This window comes from Notechis scutatus, chromosome 3, assembly GCF_049901735.1.
Source record: "Notechis scutatus isolate UNSWTSFEM ecotype Mainland chromosome 3, rNotScu1.2, whole genome shotgun sequence".
Lineage (NCBI taxonomy): Eukaryota > Metazoa > Chordata > Lepidosauria > Squamata > Elapidae > Notechis > Notechis scutatus.
In genome coordinates this window covers 30042401-30063969 of record NC_142011.1, presented here as the reverse complement: position 1 = coordinate 30063969, position 21569 = coordinate 30042401, and the positions used below count along the sequence as shown (strand labels likewise).

General features: G+C 41.0%; 1 protein-coding gene across 2 annotated transcripts in view; it reads right to left on the bottom strand.

Annotated features, from left to right (window-relative positions):
• PTPRT (protein tyrosine phosphatase receptor type T) overlaps positions 1-21569 on the bottom strand; it is a 687970-nt gene that overhangs the window by 177470 nt on the left and 488931 nt on the right. For both annotated transcript variants that reach the window (XM_087959374.1, XM_087959375.1), the window contains exons 8-9: positions 11589-11885; positions 9982-10091 (exon numbers count right to left, since the gene is read on the bottom strand). In XM_087959374.1, coding sequence (XP_087815500.1) covers positions 9982-10091; positions 11589-11885 — 407 coding nt within the window. The remainder of the gene's footprint in view (positions 1-9981; positions 10092-11588; positions 11886-21569) is intronic.

Here is a 21569-nt window from a genome sequence, read left to right as displayed (position 1 = left end):
ATAAATATCTGTTCAAATACACTACTAATAAATTCTTGTGTTTGTTTTGTAATTTTGACATAGTTTAAAATAAAATAAACTAAATCCACCCAGTGTTTAATATTGGAAATAATTTAAAGATCAGCTGTTCAGTTATTTTCATTTTAAACTGTTTTGTTTCTACAGTATTAACATTTGAATGTGTCTCTCCATGATAAAACCATATAATTATATCAAGTATCTATTTTATATCTGTCACTTGTCAGCTTGTTTCTCTAACTACTTTTAAAATGTTTTATGATGGTTTCTTTTTTTACTGGTAACCAATGTCTTTATCTTATCAACATCCCTTTCTGTCACATCATCTACCACCTAACTAATACTTATCTACTAGTTTGGAAATGATTCTGCCTACATATATATTTTGCAATATGTGTATTAATGCCTTCATATATTAGTGGACATGATATTTTGTCATCCCCTTCTTTCTGAATTGAATGAATTACCAAAAGAGAGGGGGGAGGGAAGGAGAGAGGAAGGCAGGGAGAGAGAAAGGGAGGGAGGGGGGAGTGTAAATTCAAAATTTAAAAATTAAGCTGTGCTTTGGATATATTATTACCTTTCAGGAATTATATATAGCAGGGGTAGGCAATTGATTTTCTCACGGGAGACATAAGAAACTGGGACTGCTGTGGACAGACACTGGTACTCCCCACTGATTCCCCCATTGCCATGGCCACAGCCAGACAGGAACAGTCAAAGGGATAGATGTGGCCAAAGGGCCGTAAAATACCCATATTTGCTCTATAAGATAAGTTTTAAGCACGGAGCCCAGAGAAAAACATTAAGGCTCTTTAGAACATCCACATCATTTCCAAAAATCTTTTTAAACATTCATGTAATCAATATAATTTACATATTCTAATGTCCCTTCTAAAAAGTATGTGATATATGAATCTTGTTATATATATATTAAATTATGTGAACAATTCATCCATTTTATTCCCTCTCAGGGGTATATAAAAACACCATATTCACCTGTATGATTACCTGAGGGTCAACTGTACTTCAATTTTTGTAAATTGGATTTACTGGTCATGAAAGTTGAATTTACTAGTGACTGTAAGGATGACATTATAATTAGACTCTATCTGGGACTGAATATAACCTTGAGAGGATGTGAATTATTTATTTTTAATTAAAAAAAAAGTATATGCTGCTCTTCAAGACAGGCTTTCATAGGCTAGCATATAACATTCTCAAATATCAATTTAAAAATCTCTAAATCAAAGCAAACAGTACAAACAAAGATAACAGAAATATATTAGATTTTGAAAAATCCATTGCAAAGAAATCATTCATTAAAAAACCTCAGAGAATAACAACATGTTTTCCTGGCCCTTGAAGGGCAGTAGGAAAAGGCACCAGATCACAGGGGAGAAAATCCTGAGCTATGGGACCACCAGTGAGACATGAAGGCACTTTCAATATTAGTTTGAGGATATGGCAAGGAACGTATGAGAAAAAGTGTTTCAACAGATATTGGAATACTAAGCCATGTAGAGAATTAAAAATTAATACCAATAATTTATATTAAGATAGGAAACAAACAATTATAGACATTGGTCTAAAAGAGTCAAACATTAATTTTCATTCAGTATGCTTTCTATCTTAGCTTCTACTGAGGTTTCTATGTTGTGTTTTTCTAGGATGTGTTATCTTCCTTAAAAGGGGAAAAACATGGGGAATCTGGCATTTCACACGTGGAGAAGCCGAGATGCTTTCATTATGGAAAGACCAAATTCGGATCCTATTACTTCCAATTCTGATATGGAGAACTTGGATCAGGGATGTTTGCAAAATTAGTAAAACAAGTCAGTGGAAGCACTACAACAGTGTAATTGAAGATTCATTTCTTCTGTGCTTTTGTTGCACAAAAGAGGAAGGGTTAGCGTTTCTATTGCATTACTATGGCTATCATTTTGATTTTTTTTACATCCCAAGGCAATTCCTTTCAATTTCTATATATACAATATGTTCTGTACGGTCATTACCATTCTTGTAGAACCGCACAGCGATTGGCCAAGACGCACGGTGAGCGGATTGGCTGAGCGAGCCGCACTGATTGGCCCGCCACGAATCTCCCGCGATTGTTGGAAACTAATTGCGGGAGATTCAAAGCGGTGCCATTGGCCGCGGCCGCCACGGCCAAAGAATAAAAGCCACCGCTTTTCCTTACGGAACCCGAGCCGATCTCGGGACCAATAAATGAGCTGAATTGAGTCACTGGCTCCAAGTCTCCTTTCCTTTGCGCCGGACACAACACTGGCGACGAAGGTGGGATCCCAAGCCTGAGCCCATCGTACACGTGTCCGGGGAAACGAGACCGACGAGATGGCCAGCATCGCACCGCCCGCACCTTTTAACCCGGCTACTGAGGATTGGGAATCGTACACCGACTGATTCCTGTTGTTCCTCGAAAGTAGCAACTTAAAGGATGCAAACGGGCAGAAGAAAAGGGCTGTTTTCCTCACGCACTGCGGGCCCGCAGTGTTCCAAATGGTGAAAGCCCTCGCAAAACCAGAGGACGTCAAGACAATGGACTGGGCCGACCTCGCGCCATTACTCCGAAACCACTATGCCCCCGACGTGCCCACCCTCATCCGGCGGCACGACTTCTATCGACGAGACCAGCGAGCGGGCGAGAGCATCGGAGATTTCGTGGCCGACCTGCGGAATCTCGGAGGCATGTGTGGCTTTACGGACATGGACGAGGCTCTCCGAGACCACGTCGTCCTGGGACTCAGAGACCGAGTCCTCCAGAGCCGGTTGATGGCAAAAGGCGACATTGCCCTTGCCGACGTCCTCGCAGACGCCACCGCAGCCGAGGCTACCCGGAAGTCAGCAGCCCGAATGCGGAGATCCGACGCCGGGGACCGAAGCGCGACCGCCGAGGCAGGCACGGCAACCGAGGGGCGCTCCGAAGCAAGCCGCCGAGAGACCACCACACACCATGGCGACCTCGACTCCGCCTCCGACGCCACCGATGGGGAGGAGGACGTGCATCGACTCCAGGCGGACCGGGACCGGCGCGATCGACGGAGTCGTAAGTCGGGGCAACCGTGCACCGGGTGCGGAGGCGACCACCCTCGAGCAGAGTGCCGATTCTTCGACGCAATATGCCGGCACTGCAATAAAAGAGGCCACATCGTCCGAGTCTGCCAACTCAAGAAGAATTACAGCCCCCGGCGACGAGACGACAGCAACCGGAGACGAGACGGCACCCCCCCCAGGCCCAGAGACCACCAAGCCGAGAGCCGGTGGAGCCGAGACGGACGGGGCCGACGAGACGGCGGGAACAGGCGGAGAGAGGAAACCCACCAGACGGTCGTCATCGGCCACTCCTCCAGCACAGACGCCCAGAAAGTATATGTGGAGGTGGGCATCGAGGGCGAGCCATGCAAAATGGAGGTGGACTCTGGGTCCTACCTCTCCATGGTTGCATGGCGGGAAATAAAGCACCTGGTGCCCGCCATCCACAGGAAGGGACTGGAAAGCCAGAGCCTGATTCTCAAGGACTACCAAGGGAATCGTATACCGGTAGTTGGAACTGGCCAGTTCGAGGTGACTTTCAAGGGGCGAACAGCAAGGCTTCCCCTGACGATTGTGGACCGAGACCGCCCTAGCCTTTTGGGACTGCAGTGGTTCGCGCCGCTCGGAATCGAGGTGACGGGAATCGACCACGTCCGGGAGGCCGACTGGGAAGAGCAGCTCGCGAGAGACTTCCAGGAAGTGTTCGACGGCACCCTAGGCAAGTACTGAGGGCCCCCTATTTCGTTCAGCCTAGACCCCAGCGTCCCCCCCCATTCACCTAAAACCACGGCGGGTACCGTTCGCACTCCGGCCGAAAATCGACGAGCAAATAGACAAGCTCGTCAAACAAGGGATCCTCGAGCCAATCGACCATGCCTGGTGGGAGACCCCCATAGTCACCCCCGTCAAGCCTGATGGGTCAGTGAGAATTTGCGGGGATTATAAGGCCACCCTAAATTGCACCCTACAGCAAAGCGCCTACCCCGTCCCAGTAGTGCAGCACCTCCTACACTCACTGGGGGGAGGCAAGGTCTTTGCGAAGCTCGACCTGGCACAAGCCTATCAGCAGCTGCCAGTCGATGCAGAAACGGCTGAGGCGCAAACCATAGTGACCCACTGGGGGGCTTTCCGTTGTAAGAGACTCCAGTTTGGAGTCAGCGTGGCCCCAGGAATATTCCAGAGCCTCATGGAGAGACTCCTGCCAGGGATCAAGGGGGTGGTGCCCTACTTCGACGACGTACTGGTGTCGGCAACCAACCAGAAAGAACTAGAGGGTTGCCTGAGGGAAGTCCTAACCAAATTCAAAAATGCGGGGCTGAAGGTTAAGAAAGAAAAATGCCAATTACACACCGAGAGAGTCGAGTTCCTGGGGTACCTCCTAGATCGGCATGGAATTCACCCAACCAAGGAAAAAATCAGAGCGATCAAGGAAGCCCCCAGACCGAAAAATAAAACGGAACTGCAGGCATTTCTAGGACTACTTAACTTTTACAATGTTTTCCTGCCCCAGAAGGCGACCGCGGCAGAGCCTTTGCATAGGCTCCTGGACAAGGCGGCTCCATGGACTTGGGGGAAACGCGAGGAAGCCGCCTTCAACAAAACCAAGGACCTGCTCACTTCGGATGCCATCCTCATCCAATACAATGAGACCCTACCGCTAGCTGTCACATGCGACGCATCACCTTTTGGCGTCGGCGCCGTCCTCAGCCACACTCTCCCCGAAGGAAAGGAAGCACCCATCGCCTTCTTCTCACGAACCCTCACCAAACCGGAAAGGAACTACAGTCAGCTGGACAAAGAGGCCCTGGCCATCGTTGCCGCTGTCAAAAGGTTCCACGAATACATCTACGGCCGAGCCTTCACCATCATCACTGACCACAAGCCGCTGCTGGGAATCCTGGCAGGGAACAGGGCCACCCCGAACATTCTATCCCCTAGAATGACAAGGTGGTCCGAATTCCTTGCAGCCTACAGTTACCGGCTCACACACCGACCTGGTAAGACAATCTCCCACGCAGACGCCCTGAGCCGCACGCCGCTACCAGACTTCGACATCGACCCAGCACCCACGACGACCACACTCAGCATAGAGACTCTGCCCGATTTACCCATAACCGCGTCAGACATTGCCCGTGAAACTAATAAAGTCAAACGTCTGGCGCGGGTATTGCATTGGGTAGAGAAGGGGTGGCCCAAAAAAGACGACAACGAGACCTTCAGGACATTCCGGAACCGACAAACGGAACTGTCATTACAAAAAGGGTGTTTACTTTGGGGGGACCAGGTTGTTATTCCGGAAAAATTACAGGGAAAAGTCTTGGAATTGTTGCATGAGGGGCACCCGGGCATCGTAAGGACAAAGGCCTTGGCCAGAAGTTACGCCTGGTGGCCAGGGATGGACAAACAAATCGAGGCCTGGGTGGCAGCATGCAACAGATGCCAGGAAAGCAGACCCAGCCCTCCCGCCGCCCCAATCCTGGAATGGGAAACCCCTAGGGGACCATGGTCCAGGATCCACATAGATTTTGCCAGGCCCACAAAAGGACACACCTTCCTCATCACGGTAGACGCTTACTCCAACTGGTTGGAGGTAAGTAACATGAGAACTACCACCACAGAGGCCGTCACCAAAGAACTCAGCAAACTATTTGCAACCCACGGCCTCCCAGATGTCCTCGTATCCGACAACGGGCCCCAATTTACCTCGCTAGAATTCTAAAAATTCCTAGCGGAACAGGGAATACGACACGCGTTGACAGCGCCGGCACATCCGGCGGCGAACGGGAGGGCGGAACGGATGGTTCAATTTACAAAAAAAAAACCATCCAAAAAATAGAAAACGGGGAAATCCAAGAAAAAATAAACAAGATGCTCTTTATACAACACATAACCCCGAATACAACAACCAATAAAAGCCCGGCAGAACTATTGATGGGGAGGAAACTAAGATCCCCACTCGACAGACTGCACCCCACATACAACCCGGAAAAAACCCCAAACTCTTCAAGCAGAGACCGAACCTTTAAAACAGGCGATGCGGTATACGCGAAAAACCTCACCGGAGACCCACTCTGGGTACCATAACCCAAGTGACAGGTCCCTGCTCGTACCGCCTACAGACAACCGACGGACGAGCATGGAAACGACACATCGACCAACTAAGGTCTAGAATAGCCACGGGAAACACAACCGACACGCTAGCAGAAACAAACAGAGAAGGGAACCCCCCCAACACAAACCAAGAGGGGAGGGAAGGCCCAAAGAACCAAACACCACTAGAAAGAAACCAGGAATACTCACCGGCAAGCAGCCAACTCGACACCTCACCAGGGAGAAGCAGCCAGGCCAGCTCAACCAGCCCGGAAAGACCAGGCGGGAGCGGCGACCGCAACTCAACCAGCCCAGGTAGACCGGGAGGGAGCTGCAACAAAAGGCCCAGCCCAGACTTCCAGACGGTTCCATCAACAGGACGAGGAGCAACACAGAACCCGACCGAACCGGCCGGGAGCCAAGCACCAACTAACCTGCGCAGGTCAAGTAGACAAGTGCGTAGCCCCGCCTACTTATGGGACTACGTTACATAAGACCCGACCAAGAGGGGAGGGGTGTTCTGTACAGTCATTACCATTCTTGTAGAACCGCACAGCGATTGGCCAAGACGCACAGCGAGCGGATTGGCCGAGCGAGCCGCACTGATTGGCCCGCCGCTGAATCTCCCGCGATTGGTGGAAACTAATCGCGGGAGATTCAAAGCGGTGCCATTGGCTGCGGCCGCCGCGCCAAAGAATAAAAGCCGCCGCTTTTCCTTACGGAACCCGAGCCGATCTCGGGACCAATAAATGAGCTGAATTGAGTCACTGGCTCCGAGTCTCCTTTCCTTTGCGCCGGACACAACACAATACATTCACAACTAACTCTGATGAGGATTTAGCATTTTGTATATATTAAAATGCTTATATAGCCTAAGTTTTCCATACCTTTTCTCATATAACATACATAACAAAGAAATGATATTGGGATTGTGAGTTCAGTGTAGCTTATCATGAGAAGAACATTTATAAATGCATAGAAGGGTTTCCTTCAAATGCTGGAAATCTTGCTTTGTCTAATGCATAAGAAACAATTGAAGTGTGCAGTTGTAGGTTCTTTCTCGGATTCTGCAGTATCAGACACTGTGTGATTTGCTATTGCAAAGATGTGCAATGCAGGTCAATATTTCATGAGAAATGTTTTCACTTAGAATCACAGAATCATTGGGCTGGAAGAGCCTCAGAGGTCTCCCACCCCCCTGCCCAAGGCAGGAGTCCTTATATCATCCAAGACAAATGGTTGTCCAATCTTTTCCTGAAAATCTCCAGCAATTGAGCACACACAACCCTGAGAGGCACCGATTAATCATTCTCAGCATCAGGAAATTTCTCCTTATTTCCAAGTTGGATTTTCTCTGACAAGCTTCTACCCATTGTTTCTTATCCTGCTTTCAAGTGCTATGAAGAATAAATTGTTCTTCTTTTCCCTGTGACAGCCCTTCAAATATTGGAAAACTGCTATCAGGTCTCCTCTAAGTAGACAAGAACTAGTATCTTTTTAGAAATATTTCTGTGTCAGTTCAACTCCCAGAATTCTCTTCAAGATATAGCACATTATCTAAGCCTTTTCTGCTTGCTACCCAATAGATTACATCCAACGTAAATTCTTTTGTTGACAAAAAAAGGGGATGTCTTTCATCACTGCCTAACAGCTCCATCAGAACTCCAGACTGGTGCTGCCCTAAAAGTGCTCCTTTGGCAGTCCCCATGGGGCTCTCATCCATTTTGTAGATGCTGCTATAGACAACTGAGTTTATTTTGCTGCCATACATAAATATCTAAAGAAAAAAGTCAAGTTTCATTTTTTTCCTGGCTCAACTTTACAAACATGATCTTTAGGTTTTTTTGTTTTTTTTGCAAGAATATAGAAGTATTTTTTCAAAAAAGTAAAAAAGCCTATACAGGTAGACTTCAAATTATTTAGTGACCATTCAAAGTTATAATGGCACTGAAAAAGTGCCATTTTCACACCTGTGACCATTGCAACATTCCCATGGCCACGTGATAAAAATTCAGACTCTTGGTAACTGACTCATATTTATGACAGTTGCAGTGTCCTGGGGTCATGTGATCATCTTTTGTGACCTTCACAATGTGGTATTAGATTAATCATTACCCAAACCCAAGCCAAAGTTTTATTCCCACACACAAAAGCCAGATTCACTTAACAACAGTGCCACTAACTTAACAACTGCAGTGATTCATTTAACAACTGTGGCAAGAAAGGTCATAAAATGGAGCAGATGTCTCATTTAACAATAGAAATTTTGGGTGCAATTCATGTTCATAAGTCAAGGACTACCTGTATTGTAATTTCTCCTGGTAATTTTTATAACACCAGATCATCCAAATTCCCATTGTAAATATTTCGATTACATTAAAATACATAGAGTTTTATTTTAATTGAACATCTTTTGTAGAGATGTAACTTGCTATTTAAGGACTGTTATCCCAGTGGCAATGATACTGTCTGAATTTAATTTCAAGTTAGAAACACTGCATTCCTCATCTTGTAACCTAAAATACTCTGGTCTGCAGTATAAAAAACACAATGGAGAATGTCTACTGCACAGATTGCTAGTTGCAGCAAACAGTGGAAGCTTTTCAGTGACATCCACAAAGATCCACCGAGACTCCGCTGAAAGCATTCAACTCAATTTCTTCCTTTGACCCAAACCACTTTGGAAAATCATGTTTCCAGATGTGAAAGGCTCAGCATATTAACCTTGCTGCAAACCCCCAACCTTCTGCCATCTGCTTTTATAGCAGAGGCATTTCAATGAAACTACTGTAGTGATAAGAGATACTAAAAGTCAACACAATACACAAGATCATATTCCATTTTCAAAAGTCTTTCACTTGGTGTATCAACTGAACCTTTAAAGAAAACTGCAGGTAGAAAATACAGTATAATTTTACCATTCACATTTCATCTCTTCTTGTCAGAATATAGGAATTAAACCATGACATGCAAGAGATTCTAATCTTCATTTTGGCTTCCTGATTAAAATCACTAATTGCTATTAATTGCAGCAATCAAACTAATATGGAAGTTTTTGATTTTCACATGGCTACATTCCACAGAGAAAGACAAAGGGAGATGACATAAATCCAGATAAATACTATTTTATTCTCATAATGCTAAATCGTAGCATTTTAAGAACTTAGGACTTTAGATTTCCTGAAGGAATCATCCCAACATACAAAGAATATATAATGTCTATCTTCCATTCTCCAGAATTCCTACTACAATGAAAAAAAAACCCTTCTATATCTGATCAATGGGACTGAATCGCATCTGGTAATTCAGGCAAAGTGAAAACTATATCCAGCACAGACCAGATTTGCAGTAGACTTCATTATGTATGCAGTAATTACACTTCAATCTCAAATTTGTGAAGACGTACCAGTTTGAGACAATATTTGATCTTAAGATTTGTGACATTCATTTTACCTCAGTTCAGCTGTAGGTATGTTTGCATTGACATACCACTATAAATTATTCTCATTTCATAACTAGGATTTCTTTATATATCTACTACTATGCCATCAATTACAAGCAAAAGTAAAGAGCATGAGTTTTATTTGGTACAAGCATCAGGGTATTTGAGTTAAGGAGTTGTAAGACACTAGTAATTCAAATCCTTTCACTACAATATATCCTTACAAACCAATGCAGAACTATTCACTAAACACTCCAATCCTTTTAGCCAAGTGACAACATGCCATAATAATTAACACTCCAAAAGTAACTATAAAATCCATCATATGAATAGAAGGGATAGAAGAAGCAGACCTTGAGGCATTAATTCTATCTTACCTCATAGAGGGTAATTATTCCATTAGTTTCATTTGGTGGCTTCCACTGAACATAGATCTTCTCTTCAAATGGTCCTCCCTGAATAGATTCAAGGGGAACAGTTCCAGGAACTAAAAATAAAATGAAAACTTTGTAAATCATAATGTTTCATTTTTTCTCTATAACCTAACATTAAAATCAATGTACACTCCAATTTTTGACAAAACATTGTGCAATTTTTCCAAAACCACATACACATTTGTGTGCCACAATAATATGAATGCACTGTAAATAACAGATAGTCCTCCCTTAATAACATTGACACCTGAATTTCCATTGTCAAGTGACACAGTCATAAAGTACAATGGCATGTGACTGCATCACTTGGTGATAGAAATTCTAGCCAGGGGTGACTCATGTGATGTATTGGGACTTTCCCCCCCTTCGCTAAACTGGGTGTGTGGGCTGTCAAGTGCATGACGCATCTGGCCTAAGGGCCAGGAATTTGACAGCCCTGTTCTAGCACTTCCGGTTGCCTCTATTAAAATGAAACACCATGGGTCATTAAGCATGGGCATATTGTGGTCACCATTTGTAACCTTCTGCCAATCTTTCCATTGACTGTAGGAAAGCAGAAAAGATTATTGCAAATGGCAATCATGTAACCATAGGGACATTGAAACTGAAATAAGTGTGGGGATTGGTTGTAACTACCATTCATTCAGCACCATTGTAAGTTTGAATGGTTACTGAATGAGTGATCATTAAGCAGGGATGTTCAATAGTGAGTCCAAATAAAACTGAAGTGCTTAATTTTTTTTGTGTTCTATTAATTAGGTCAGTGATCCCCAACTGTCCCAGTTTTGTGAATTGGTGGTGCTGGCAGTGGCAGGCGCACCCACAGCTCAATTTGTGCATGCAGTGGGCATGCATGGAGCTTTGCACACACATATGCATGCCCACTGCTCACAGCCCAGGGATGGGGACCCTTGAATTAGGTTACTCACTTCCATAAAGAGATATCTCTTCTCTGAAGGAGTTGGGCAGTTTAGAAATATGAAATATAAATATGTTTAATCAACATATAGATCTTTAATTCCTTTCCTTCTCTTACCCTCCTGGAAGAATGACATTTTAAATAAATAATGAGTAAATAGCAGTAAGGAATAACTACTGCTGTTCAGATACCTAGTTAACACAGTATCTATTAACCTGAAATAACTTTTTTAAAAATGCAGTAATCATCAACTTTGACAAGCCCTTGAACATTAATTCTTAAGCACACTTTAAGCAAACTCACCTGAAACATTTTGACACATATTTAGAGAAGACAACCAAAATCTCCCAACACATACTGTATAGTTATTGATTTTGTTAAGATGTAATCAGAACGAATCATCCACAAAAAGCAAAATGGGAAGCTTCATTATGTTTAGTATTAGCTATAATTTTACCCTGCAACAATTTTCAGAGGTTTATTTCCACAATATCAAATTTTAGTCTATTTTTGGAATGAGCTGTGAATCATATTGGTTGAATTTTTATCTACCAGTAAAATCTTATTTTAAGCAGTTTTTAATTCCCTTTCATCCCCAAACAATTTAAATAGTAAGAACTTTATTTCTTACCATCCTCTTCTGTTTGAACCACCAATTCTTCACTCTCCATCTTGCCCTCTGGATTTGAAAGAGCCAACCTCAATCGAATAGTCATGAAGGGGCGCAATCCTCGCAACGTGTAATGTGATGATGTCTGAATTAGTTCCTCTGCTTCATATTTCTGCTGGTTGAATATATACTGGTAATGAACTGTCAAGTTATAGCTGTGGCAACGAGTCACAACATAACCAAAAGGTTCCCACTGCAAAGTCAACTGACGTGATCGGATGTCTACAACCTCGACATTCTGAGGACCATGGACTGGATCTGTGAAGGAAAAACATGTCATGCTTTAGTTAATGAAAAATGAAAGCATCTGATGGATTTGCATGTGAACACTGGACAGAGAAACTTACCAGCTTCCACTGGAATAAGCCTTGCAACAACACTCAAAGTCTACTGACTAACTACCCTGATGTATGCTAGTGAGTCTTGGACTGTATACAGGAGGCACTCTTGGCAATTGAACCATTTCCACATTACCTGCCTCCACAGACTTTGGAGGATCTGGTGGCAGGACAAGGTGCCAGACACAGAAGTCCTCTCCAGAGTAGACCTGCCATCAGTTCACACCTTTCTGATTAAAGCCCAGACATGCTAGGCAGGCCATGTTGCAAGGATGCTAAACCACCGCATTTCCAAAACAACACCTCTATGGTGAGCTGTCTCAAGGAAAGTGATTGCATGGGGGACAAAGGAAGTGATACAAAGACACACTGAAAGCCTCTCTCAAGTCCCTGGATATCAACACCACCTCCTGGGAAATCCTGGCACTAGATCGATCAACATGCACCATGTTGATTGATCCACCAATGCTGCCAGACATTTGAGAACAGATGGACAACCATAGCACAAGAGAAGCAAGCACTCCGCAAAGCCAGAGCTGCAAATGCTGCAATAGTGGTGCCCACACATGTCTGCCCGACAAGTGGCAGAACATTTCATGACCATATATGTCTTACCAGCCACCTGCAGACACACTGTGGACAGCCCATAACTCATTAGATGTCAAGGTCCTCTTTGAAAAAGATGAACAAACATCATCATCTTATTTGGAACAAGTGTCTTTGATAATAGCAACTGATACCCTTAACACCTAAAAGCTATAATATGCAAAGTGCTTTACCCAGGGATGCTTTGAGGATTGCCAAGAAACTGCTTTTTATATAGAATGTGAGAGTCCATTTGCTCATATTTAAGAGCTTTTGTGGCTTTATAACAACACATTAGCAAGCATTGCATTGGCTGCTCATAGATTTCTGAGAACAATTCAAAATACTGGTTTTCCAGCTTTTTATGCTTTGGATCTTAAGTATTGTCTGCTTCAAACAGAAGTTTATTATGTTTTCATTGTGCAAAAGGATAATTAAGGTACATCCATCTTAGAAGCTCAGGAGGACAAAGGAAATTTTCTTCGCTATAGCTCATGTTCTTATGAATAGCCTTCCCAACTCCCAGAGTTTGGCTGGTGCCCATTTTGATGAGTTTTTGAAAGACCATGAAAAATATATTGTTCTGTATTTTATATTTAATTTGTTCCCATTAGATTGGGTGTCAATGGAAGTTACTAAATGTACCATTTCTGATTGTGATTGTTTTATAAACTAGCTACTTTTGTTTACAAATGCATACATTTATTTATATGATTTATAAAGCCATTCATCCCACATAATAGATATTGGGAGGCTTACAAGGTTAAAACAATGTATTCCTTATATGTAAATCACTAGTAGTCATTCCACACAACTTAGGTTCATATCTTTCATTTCATCCTTTAATTCATGTCTTTACCATTTGCATTCCATATATCACTGATGCAAAGTGTGCAGCAAACTGTTAAACCCATAGATATTTACCACTACTGACATTAGGGCATGAGTCAATCAAAGTATTCATACACTTTGTAGGCAATTCAGAAAAAATGACCTAGGTTAGTAACCTCAATTCCACCCATACACTATATAATAAGGGCAGTTCAAGTCAGTTTTGGCACAGCTTCTCTGTTATATCAGAAATGAAAATATAACCCAAGTTTTACCCCAAGCATTTAAAATTGAGCAACCATTTTAAAGCTAATATGTTGTTGCTGACACCTCACCATGTAGTAGGTAGAATCAAAATAAATAAATAAATAAAATAAATAAAAAATAAATATACCGACCTACCATCAGGAAACAAAACAAAGCTATTCTTCCAATTTGCTCATAAATAAGGAATAGATCCTTTGAACAACTGCTGCACTGTTTCTATCTATAGAATTGATGCCAATAAAACCTATATTGTCACATTTATTTTAAATGTGTTATTTTTTAACAAAAAATGATTCAACAGTGTAAACATTTAAAATCAGTATTTCTCACATGGAGGGAAAGGAGTTTGTGTTGGTGAGACCATTTAAAGAAATATGGACGTTATTCTTGATTTTAAGATATACAGCAAGGACCTTAAAGTATCATTCTAATTAAATTTGCACTTAGATTAAACTGTGGTTTGTCAGACCATGGTTTGCTGAATAAACCACAATTGCTTTGTTACCCAGAGTATGTCCACAACACAAGTTTACATTCTGTAACACTAGCTTTGCAAAATGCATTGTGCCCAAATTTTAAAAAGTGCAATACTATTGTAGTAACAAATTACCAGATATGAGTTAGTAATCAGAATGTAAAATGGGGTAAGTAATTGATTTTGCATTCCATGCTAACCAGAAATGGCAACTATTTCAAGTTTGCTTACCATATGTGCTATAGATAACCTTAAACTTTAGTGTCACATCATACAGAGGGGAAAATAGCAGTGCATTAACAAGTAGAGTTGTTTAACATCTTTTCTAAGTTTGTTATTCAATTGTTAGATGGCCTTCAACCAGTGTAGCATGTGTTTTGAAAATCTGTCACCTGCAATGAATCATCCTTTAATCAATGAAACTGGTTTATCCATGCACTCAAGCTTTAGGAATTTAAATCCTGATTTGGTTGAAATAAGGTTCAACATTTTCAGTTTCATTCTCAATATCTGTTCAAATGTAACTAAATATTACATCCACATGCTTCAGTTAAACTAGTAGAGTTTTCTCATGCAGAGATGGATAGCTTTTCTAAACCCATAATTCCCATAATACTGAGGAAAGCACAAATGCATAGGTATACAAAGCAATTAATCAAAGAGGGAGTTTTTAGAAATACAAAATGGTAAGTGCAAAAATAAACATTTTTTCCCCAGCTGAAATAAGTTGCTTTCCTGCATCATCTTTTTGATCTTTTCTTTACAGAATTAAAAAAAATGATTATTTTGGCAAGTAATAGGAAATTAAAAATATCTTTTTCTGTATAAGAATAACAACCTAAAAAAAACATGTACAGAAAACCTGTTACCGCTCAATGTGAGAGAGCCCAGGAGACAGTTTAAATAGTATATGTCACTCACTTCCAGAACAAGATTCAACCACTATGCCTAAGCTATTTCGATAAAGTATGCATGCTACCATGGCATTTCTAATGTATCACTGTATAATCTGAAACCAATGTAGTCCATGTCAGTGGGACACTAGGAACTCAATCAATTTGTGCTAATGATCTTTTTCTTTCAGATCCTTGCAGATGGGGAGTTGGCTAATGAAAGCAAACCTGGACTCTAAAGATGTAGAGAACCTACAGAAGTTTCTTCTTCACACTCCCTTGAGCTTTCTGGGACAGAGTTTGAAAACAAAAGGAAACTCTTTGTAGCCACAGCAGTCAAGAATTCAAAGCTACATTCAAAATAAAACGTCTCACCAAGGAACTCTTCTGAAGTGGCAATTTGAGCATTGTTCTCCAGTTCTCACATCATCAGTCTCAATAAACCTTTCAACTTCAGCTGTGAGCATAAAAGCAACTCCTTATTGATGGAGTCCCTGCTTTGGTTCTTTTCCCCTGGGGAAAAAGGGTTGCCAATTTGAGGAACCAACCTCCTTTCTCTGCTTGGACAATGAGTTATACCAAGGCCAGGCAATGTAGAAAGATGGGGGGGGGGGGTCTGTTTATACAGGCCTGATAAAGAGTAATCCAGCAGGTGCTTTCTCTGCAGGATTCTTTTTGTTGTCCTTTGCATTTGCTATCTTCCTTGTTGTCTTCTCCAACCTCATATTGCTCCTTCATCAGAGCAGCCTTTAGGCACAGCAGGCAGAAAGTCTGTAAACATATGTACTCTGTTGCTGTGTGTGAATGAGTGAAGTTGGGGTTGTTCTCTGCTCTTTTCATGATAGACATGCAGACAAGGTCCTCCCTATCTCCCTCAAGCATTCACCATTCCATCAGAACTGTATTAACAGGCATCCAAGTTGGTGCTGCTGCTGCTGCCTGTGATAATTGAGCCACATCAGGGGTGGGATTCTACCAGTTTGCACTTATTTGCTAGAACCTGTTGTTAACATTCTAAGCAGGTCAGAGAACCTGTTGTTAGAAGAAATTACTGGCCTAATCCTGTAAGGAAGGCAGGAAGGAAACATTCTGGTGTTGCTTACAGAAACTGCCTCTCTATTAACCCTTGTTATGTTCTTGGCACGACTAGACTTCCTGTCTCAGGAACTTCTCTGGAGTTTTTTTCCCCTTCTTTTGCTGATACTTTGCTTGTGTGGAGTGACCATTCAAAGTTACAATGGCACTGAAAAAAGTGACTTATGACCATTTTTCACACTTACGACTGTTGCAGCATCCCCACAGTCATGAGAGGCCAGGCGAGGAGATGTGTGCCTCAATGTGAGTGATATTGAGTTGGCCACACCCAGCCAATAACATGACCACCAAGCCATGCCCACCAACTAAGCCACACCCACAGAACCGGTTGTTAAAAATTTTGAATCCCACCCCTGAGCCACATCCTCATGTTTTCAAGGATGTGCTGGTCCAGAGGCAGCCTCATCCCATCCTGTCTTCTGAGCTTATAAAAACAAACACTAAGAGTGGGGAAGGGGAGAGTGTAGCAGCAAACGTGATAAGCAGGCAGCACACTGACGGGGAAGCAAAGGCGACATCTGAAAATTGGCAGGCAAGAGAACTTTCATTCAACTGCCAGGATCATAAGCTACAATGAGCAGCATATCCTGGTGGGAATCCTGCCTGGAGCTTGGAGCTTTGCCTGGAGCTCAGAATTAACCAGAAGAGGAGTAAACCACACTGAAACAGCACTTCATTCCAAACAGTGTAAGAACTTTGTAAAAAGACAATGTATGCTATTTTATAAACTTTGAGACTTTTGTTTAAACTTAGCATTAAGACACAATATAAAGGATTGAATATTAGACATATTAATGGAACAATACCATCTTGCAAAGTCCTAGAAGGGCAGAATTAACCCAGTGTAATAGCCTGTTGTTGGAGAAGGAGTGTGGTACAATAAAATATTATGTACATATGTGCTATGTTGTGTTGTGTCCTTAGAGAGGCAATATTTCCCTTCATTTCAGATACAATAATATATTTATTGTACAAATCTAAGTTATAGCATAAAGGTAAAATGTCAGAGCTGAAGAAGCTTCTTGAATGAGAAGTGAAATGTCTTCAAAGAAAAAACAGAAAGTTCAGGTGCCTCTTGATAAACTACCTTTGGAATAAAAATTCCCTCAGCTCACACTTAACTCTTGGTGACTATATGTATATATATATAATTTTGGGGCAATAATTCAGACATTTGCCATTGCCTTCTTCTGAACTTTTAAAAAATATTTATATTTCATATTTCTGAACTGCTCATCTGCTTCAGAGAGGGACTCTTGGCCATGTACAATTAAGGATCAAAATATAAAACAGTATATTCAAATTAAATGTTAAATTGGTTGACAAAGGCAAAGAGCGGGCTCTCATTTTACCAAACAACTCATGACTCTGTGCTCCTGTGGGCTCCCCATGAAAGGCCATAGAGTCATGTTTAACTTCTATTTCTTCATGTAATCTAAATATTTTCTGATGGTCTCCTATTTCAAATATTAACAATCCTATTTAACTTCCAGGTTCAGGCTCAGCTAAGATCTGGTAGATGTTACCATGTGTAGTTTGAGTTATCTAATAGTCTGATATTTGACTTATAACTGTAAGCATAGGTTTCTGAATCTCTTACTAATAATCTGTAATAAAATTACTAATATATAACAACATCCAAAATAAAATTTCTCAACACTGAGGAATAGGAAAATAACAAAGACAATTTGCTATAAATTAACCAAACTATAACTAAATCATATAACTAAACCTTCTGGAAGAGGATTTGACCAGTTTTGATCAGTTTTTGGAAGATGGGTGGGAACAAATATATGTCCACTGAAAAGTCATTTCAAAGCCCTCTCACTTTCCTAAAAGGACACTGCTATAAGTATTTTTTGGAGATATTGAACTGGCCAGGCAAAATGCATTAAGAGAATGTAGTCCTTAATTAACATAATGAATTGAAGCTTAATTAAAATGTACAATTTTATATATGAATATAGATTATATGAATCAACTTCTCCACATGATGTAGGGTCTTTTAATCAATTTTATAAGGCATTTAGCAATGACTATTTTTGTTTAACCCCACCATATTGTGGTGATATGGTAATGTGGGAAGGGAAAAAAAAGCTTCTTAAGGTTTCATGATTATGAATAGACTGAATTAGTTAATACAGTACTCATATTTGTTAATATAATAATATTGCAAATTTCAAAGGTGAGATTGGCTGAACTAATATTGTATGTGCAGATGCAAGCATATCACCTTAAACTTTAAAACCTAAGAAACCCACTGAGGCCGTGGAACAGTTTTGTTTAACATCCTAGGTTCATGTAACTAGCAAAATGTTTCAACCTAACAAGGCAGAAAAAAAATATCATTTCTTCTAACAATATTGTGCATTGATCCAAGAAAGAAAGGACTGAAAAATAATCATCTTAAAAGCTGATTTTTTCTTTCCTTCTTTCTTTCTTTCTTTCTTTCTTTCTTTCTTTCTTTCTTTCTTTCTTTCTTTCTTTCTTTCTTTCTTTCTTTCTTTCTTCCTTCCTTCCTTCCTTCCTTCCTTCCTTCCTTCCTTCCTTCCTTCCTTCCTTCCTTCCTTTCTCTCTCTCTCTCTCTCTTTCTTTCTCTCTCCCCCTTCCTTCCTTCCTTCCTTCTGATTTTGTAACTGACTAGTGGAAATTGAATTTGTGTGTGCCTCTGTGCCATCAATTGGGTCACAAAAATGGGCTTTGAAGGATTTAAACCAATCTGTCCAATCAATCTTTCAGCCAGTGATATTTCATTAGTGACAGGAACAGTTTCTTGCAATTAGGCTCTTGCAACAAGTAGTTAACCTAAAGGATCATGCCTGATTGTTTCTATTTAGCTTTCATGCTCAGCTGAAGCCTTCCATTTTCAACTCAACAGTTTGACAGAAGTTGTCTCTTCCTTACTTATCTGCTTTCCTGACAGTGGGAGGCAGATAACTTTTACTAAGAAGAATCTAAATCAGAATTTGCAGTCACATAGCTTCCTATAAGCCAGCAATCACAGAAGTATAAAGAAAATCACCATTCAAAAAAGGAATGGCAAAAAAAAAAAAAAACCAGAATAATTCAAAATGAGATGCTCTCACTGTAGAAGACTGACACAGCATGTTTCTGGGAGAAAGTAAAGTTCTGGCTACAAAAAGAAATTGTGGCTTTCTAATGCAACTCTATGAATGTATATGAAGAAATCTCCAAGAGTTATAAAGTTAAGGAATTTAACACTGTTGCTTCCATGATTTCTGCTAAGAATCAGTTTATCTGCTTTATCTGTCAACCAGTGGTGGGATTCAAAAAAATTTTTACTACCGGTTTTGTGGGCAGGACTTGTTGGGCATGGCAGGGGAAGGATACTGTAAAATCTCCAGTCAGAGGTGGTATTTGCCGGTTCTCCAAACTACTCAAAATTTCCGCTACCAGTTCTCCAGAACTGGTCAGAACCTGCTGAATACCACCTCTGCTGTCAACCCAGAAGCTGACCTGACTGAGGCCATCTTGGAGTTTCAGTTTTGCCACACTAGAGCTGAGGGATAGTAAGGACGGATTAGAGATAGCTGGGGTTCTGTAGCCAAAATAAAATACTTTCTCTTGGGAACCAAGGTTATTGTCACACCTGGCCCAAGGAAGGAGGAGTGATGTCACCAGACAACCAGATAGTGTATTGATTGGACCATGTTTGGGATTGAGGGAAAACTTTTAATTAGGTGAAAACCTCAATAACTTTCAGAGTTGGTTTTCACCAGATCTGGGCCAATATGATATCCAATAAAGCTATTCTTTGAGAAATCTACCTGCCTCAGAGTTTTGCTTGCTATGGGTCTATTATTTGGAACCCTGACATTATCTTTATGGCAGGAAGATAGAGTCTTTGAGCCTCAAATGTTGTTGGATTACAGCTTCTAGCCTGTGCTGGGTGCCCCCTCCACCCTGAGACACCTCTAACTCCTGATCTTATTGCTCAGCAGCTGAGTGCCATCTCCTTTTTGCTCTCTTTGATACTCCTTTTTTGGACCCATATTTTCTAGCAAACATCTGAGTCTTCTTTAAATGACTCTGTCTCCATAATATGATTCTTTCCTATGCTTAAAGTCTCTGGAAATTTTAATTGGGCAAAGTAAAAAGCCAGTCTTTGCTTCCAGTTACTGCTGAGAAAATCAACTCCTTTCCATACTTTTCTCCTCAAAGTAATATACATAGCTGATAAGATATAGCATAACTAGTGCATAGTCAAATGGAAGAATTACTTTAGGTTATTTCCAAATAAGTAGCACACTTCTAACAGACAGTTTTTAAGGTGAAGGAATGGTTTGAAAAATAGAAGAAAAATAATACAAGGTAAGATCTAGCCAGCCTAAATTAAGGAATAAAATTTCTAACCCTCAAACCAGGTAACACTGATCTCCCAGACTTATAAAACTAAACCAATTAGAAATGATTACATGTTATGTTGCTGTCAGAATAATGAAATATTGATCACTTAAATAAATCTCACTTTTGGGATGAGAATATATAATTGTAAGTAAAGATTCTGTACTCAAACAGTTATGGAATATTATCACTATGGTTAGCTAAGGAAGAGTGGGGAGGCCTGAAGGCCACTCTATCTAGACTAGACAAATTAATCTCTTATCCTTTTTTATAATTCAGGGCAAATAGTAGGTTTTTAATGTAATCAATTACATCATTGTTTCCATATAAAATGCTTAAGTAGGTCAGGGTTATTTTGCATCATAGACAGGATAAACATTTTGGATGTCAATGAATTATTTATACATAATGTCAAATGCTCAAATGACAGCTGAAATAAACAAAGACCCTGAAATTTAAATATCACAGTGGTGGCATCACAGTGCATAAAATAATGCTGCGCTAATTTGCATGCTAACACTCAGCATGGTTTTGTAGCAGCACATTATCTGTAGGATTAACAGACTTTTCTTCCATAATGTAGTTTCTAATTGTACCTTCTAACTGCCTTATAATTAATCTTTAAATAAATGAAAACAATTTTAAATTAAAAATGCTGGTTTTCTCACTTGTGGCTACAATGCCATTCTTCACAGATATCTGACATTTTGATTTTTGAACAATAACTTTGAATGCTTGACAACCATTTATTTCATTATAACATATTATTTGATAACTGCTTTGTCCTGAATCATCTAATTGCCAAATATGCCTATAAGAGAAGACCCCTGTTTGCTGCTTTCATAGAACTTATAGCAGCATTTGATACGGTAAATAGAGATGTACTATGGAGAAAACTGACATATCTTAAAATAGAACCCAGACTCCTGGCTTTGATTAAAGCCCTTTACACAAGTACCTATTTGAGGGTGTGGTATGGGGTTAACTGACTAACAGGATTTGCACAAATAAAGGGATAAGGCAAGGGTGTATCCTGGCCCCATTATTATTTAATTTATGCATCAATGACTTGCCAGGGTTAATGAAGGATACC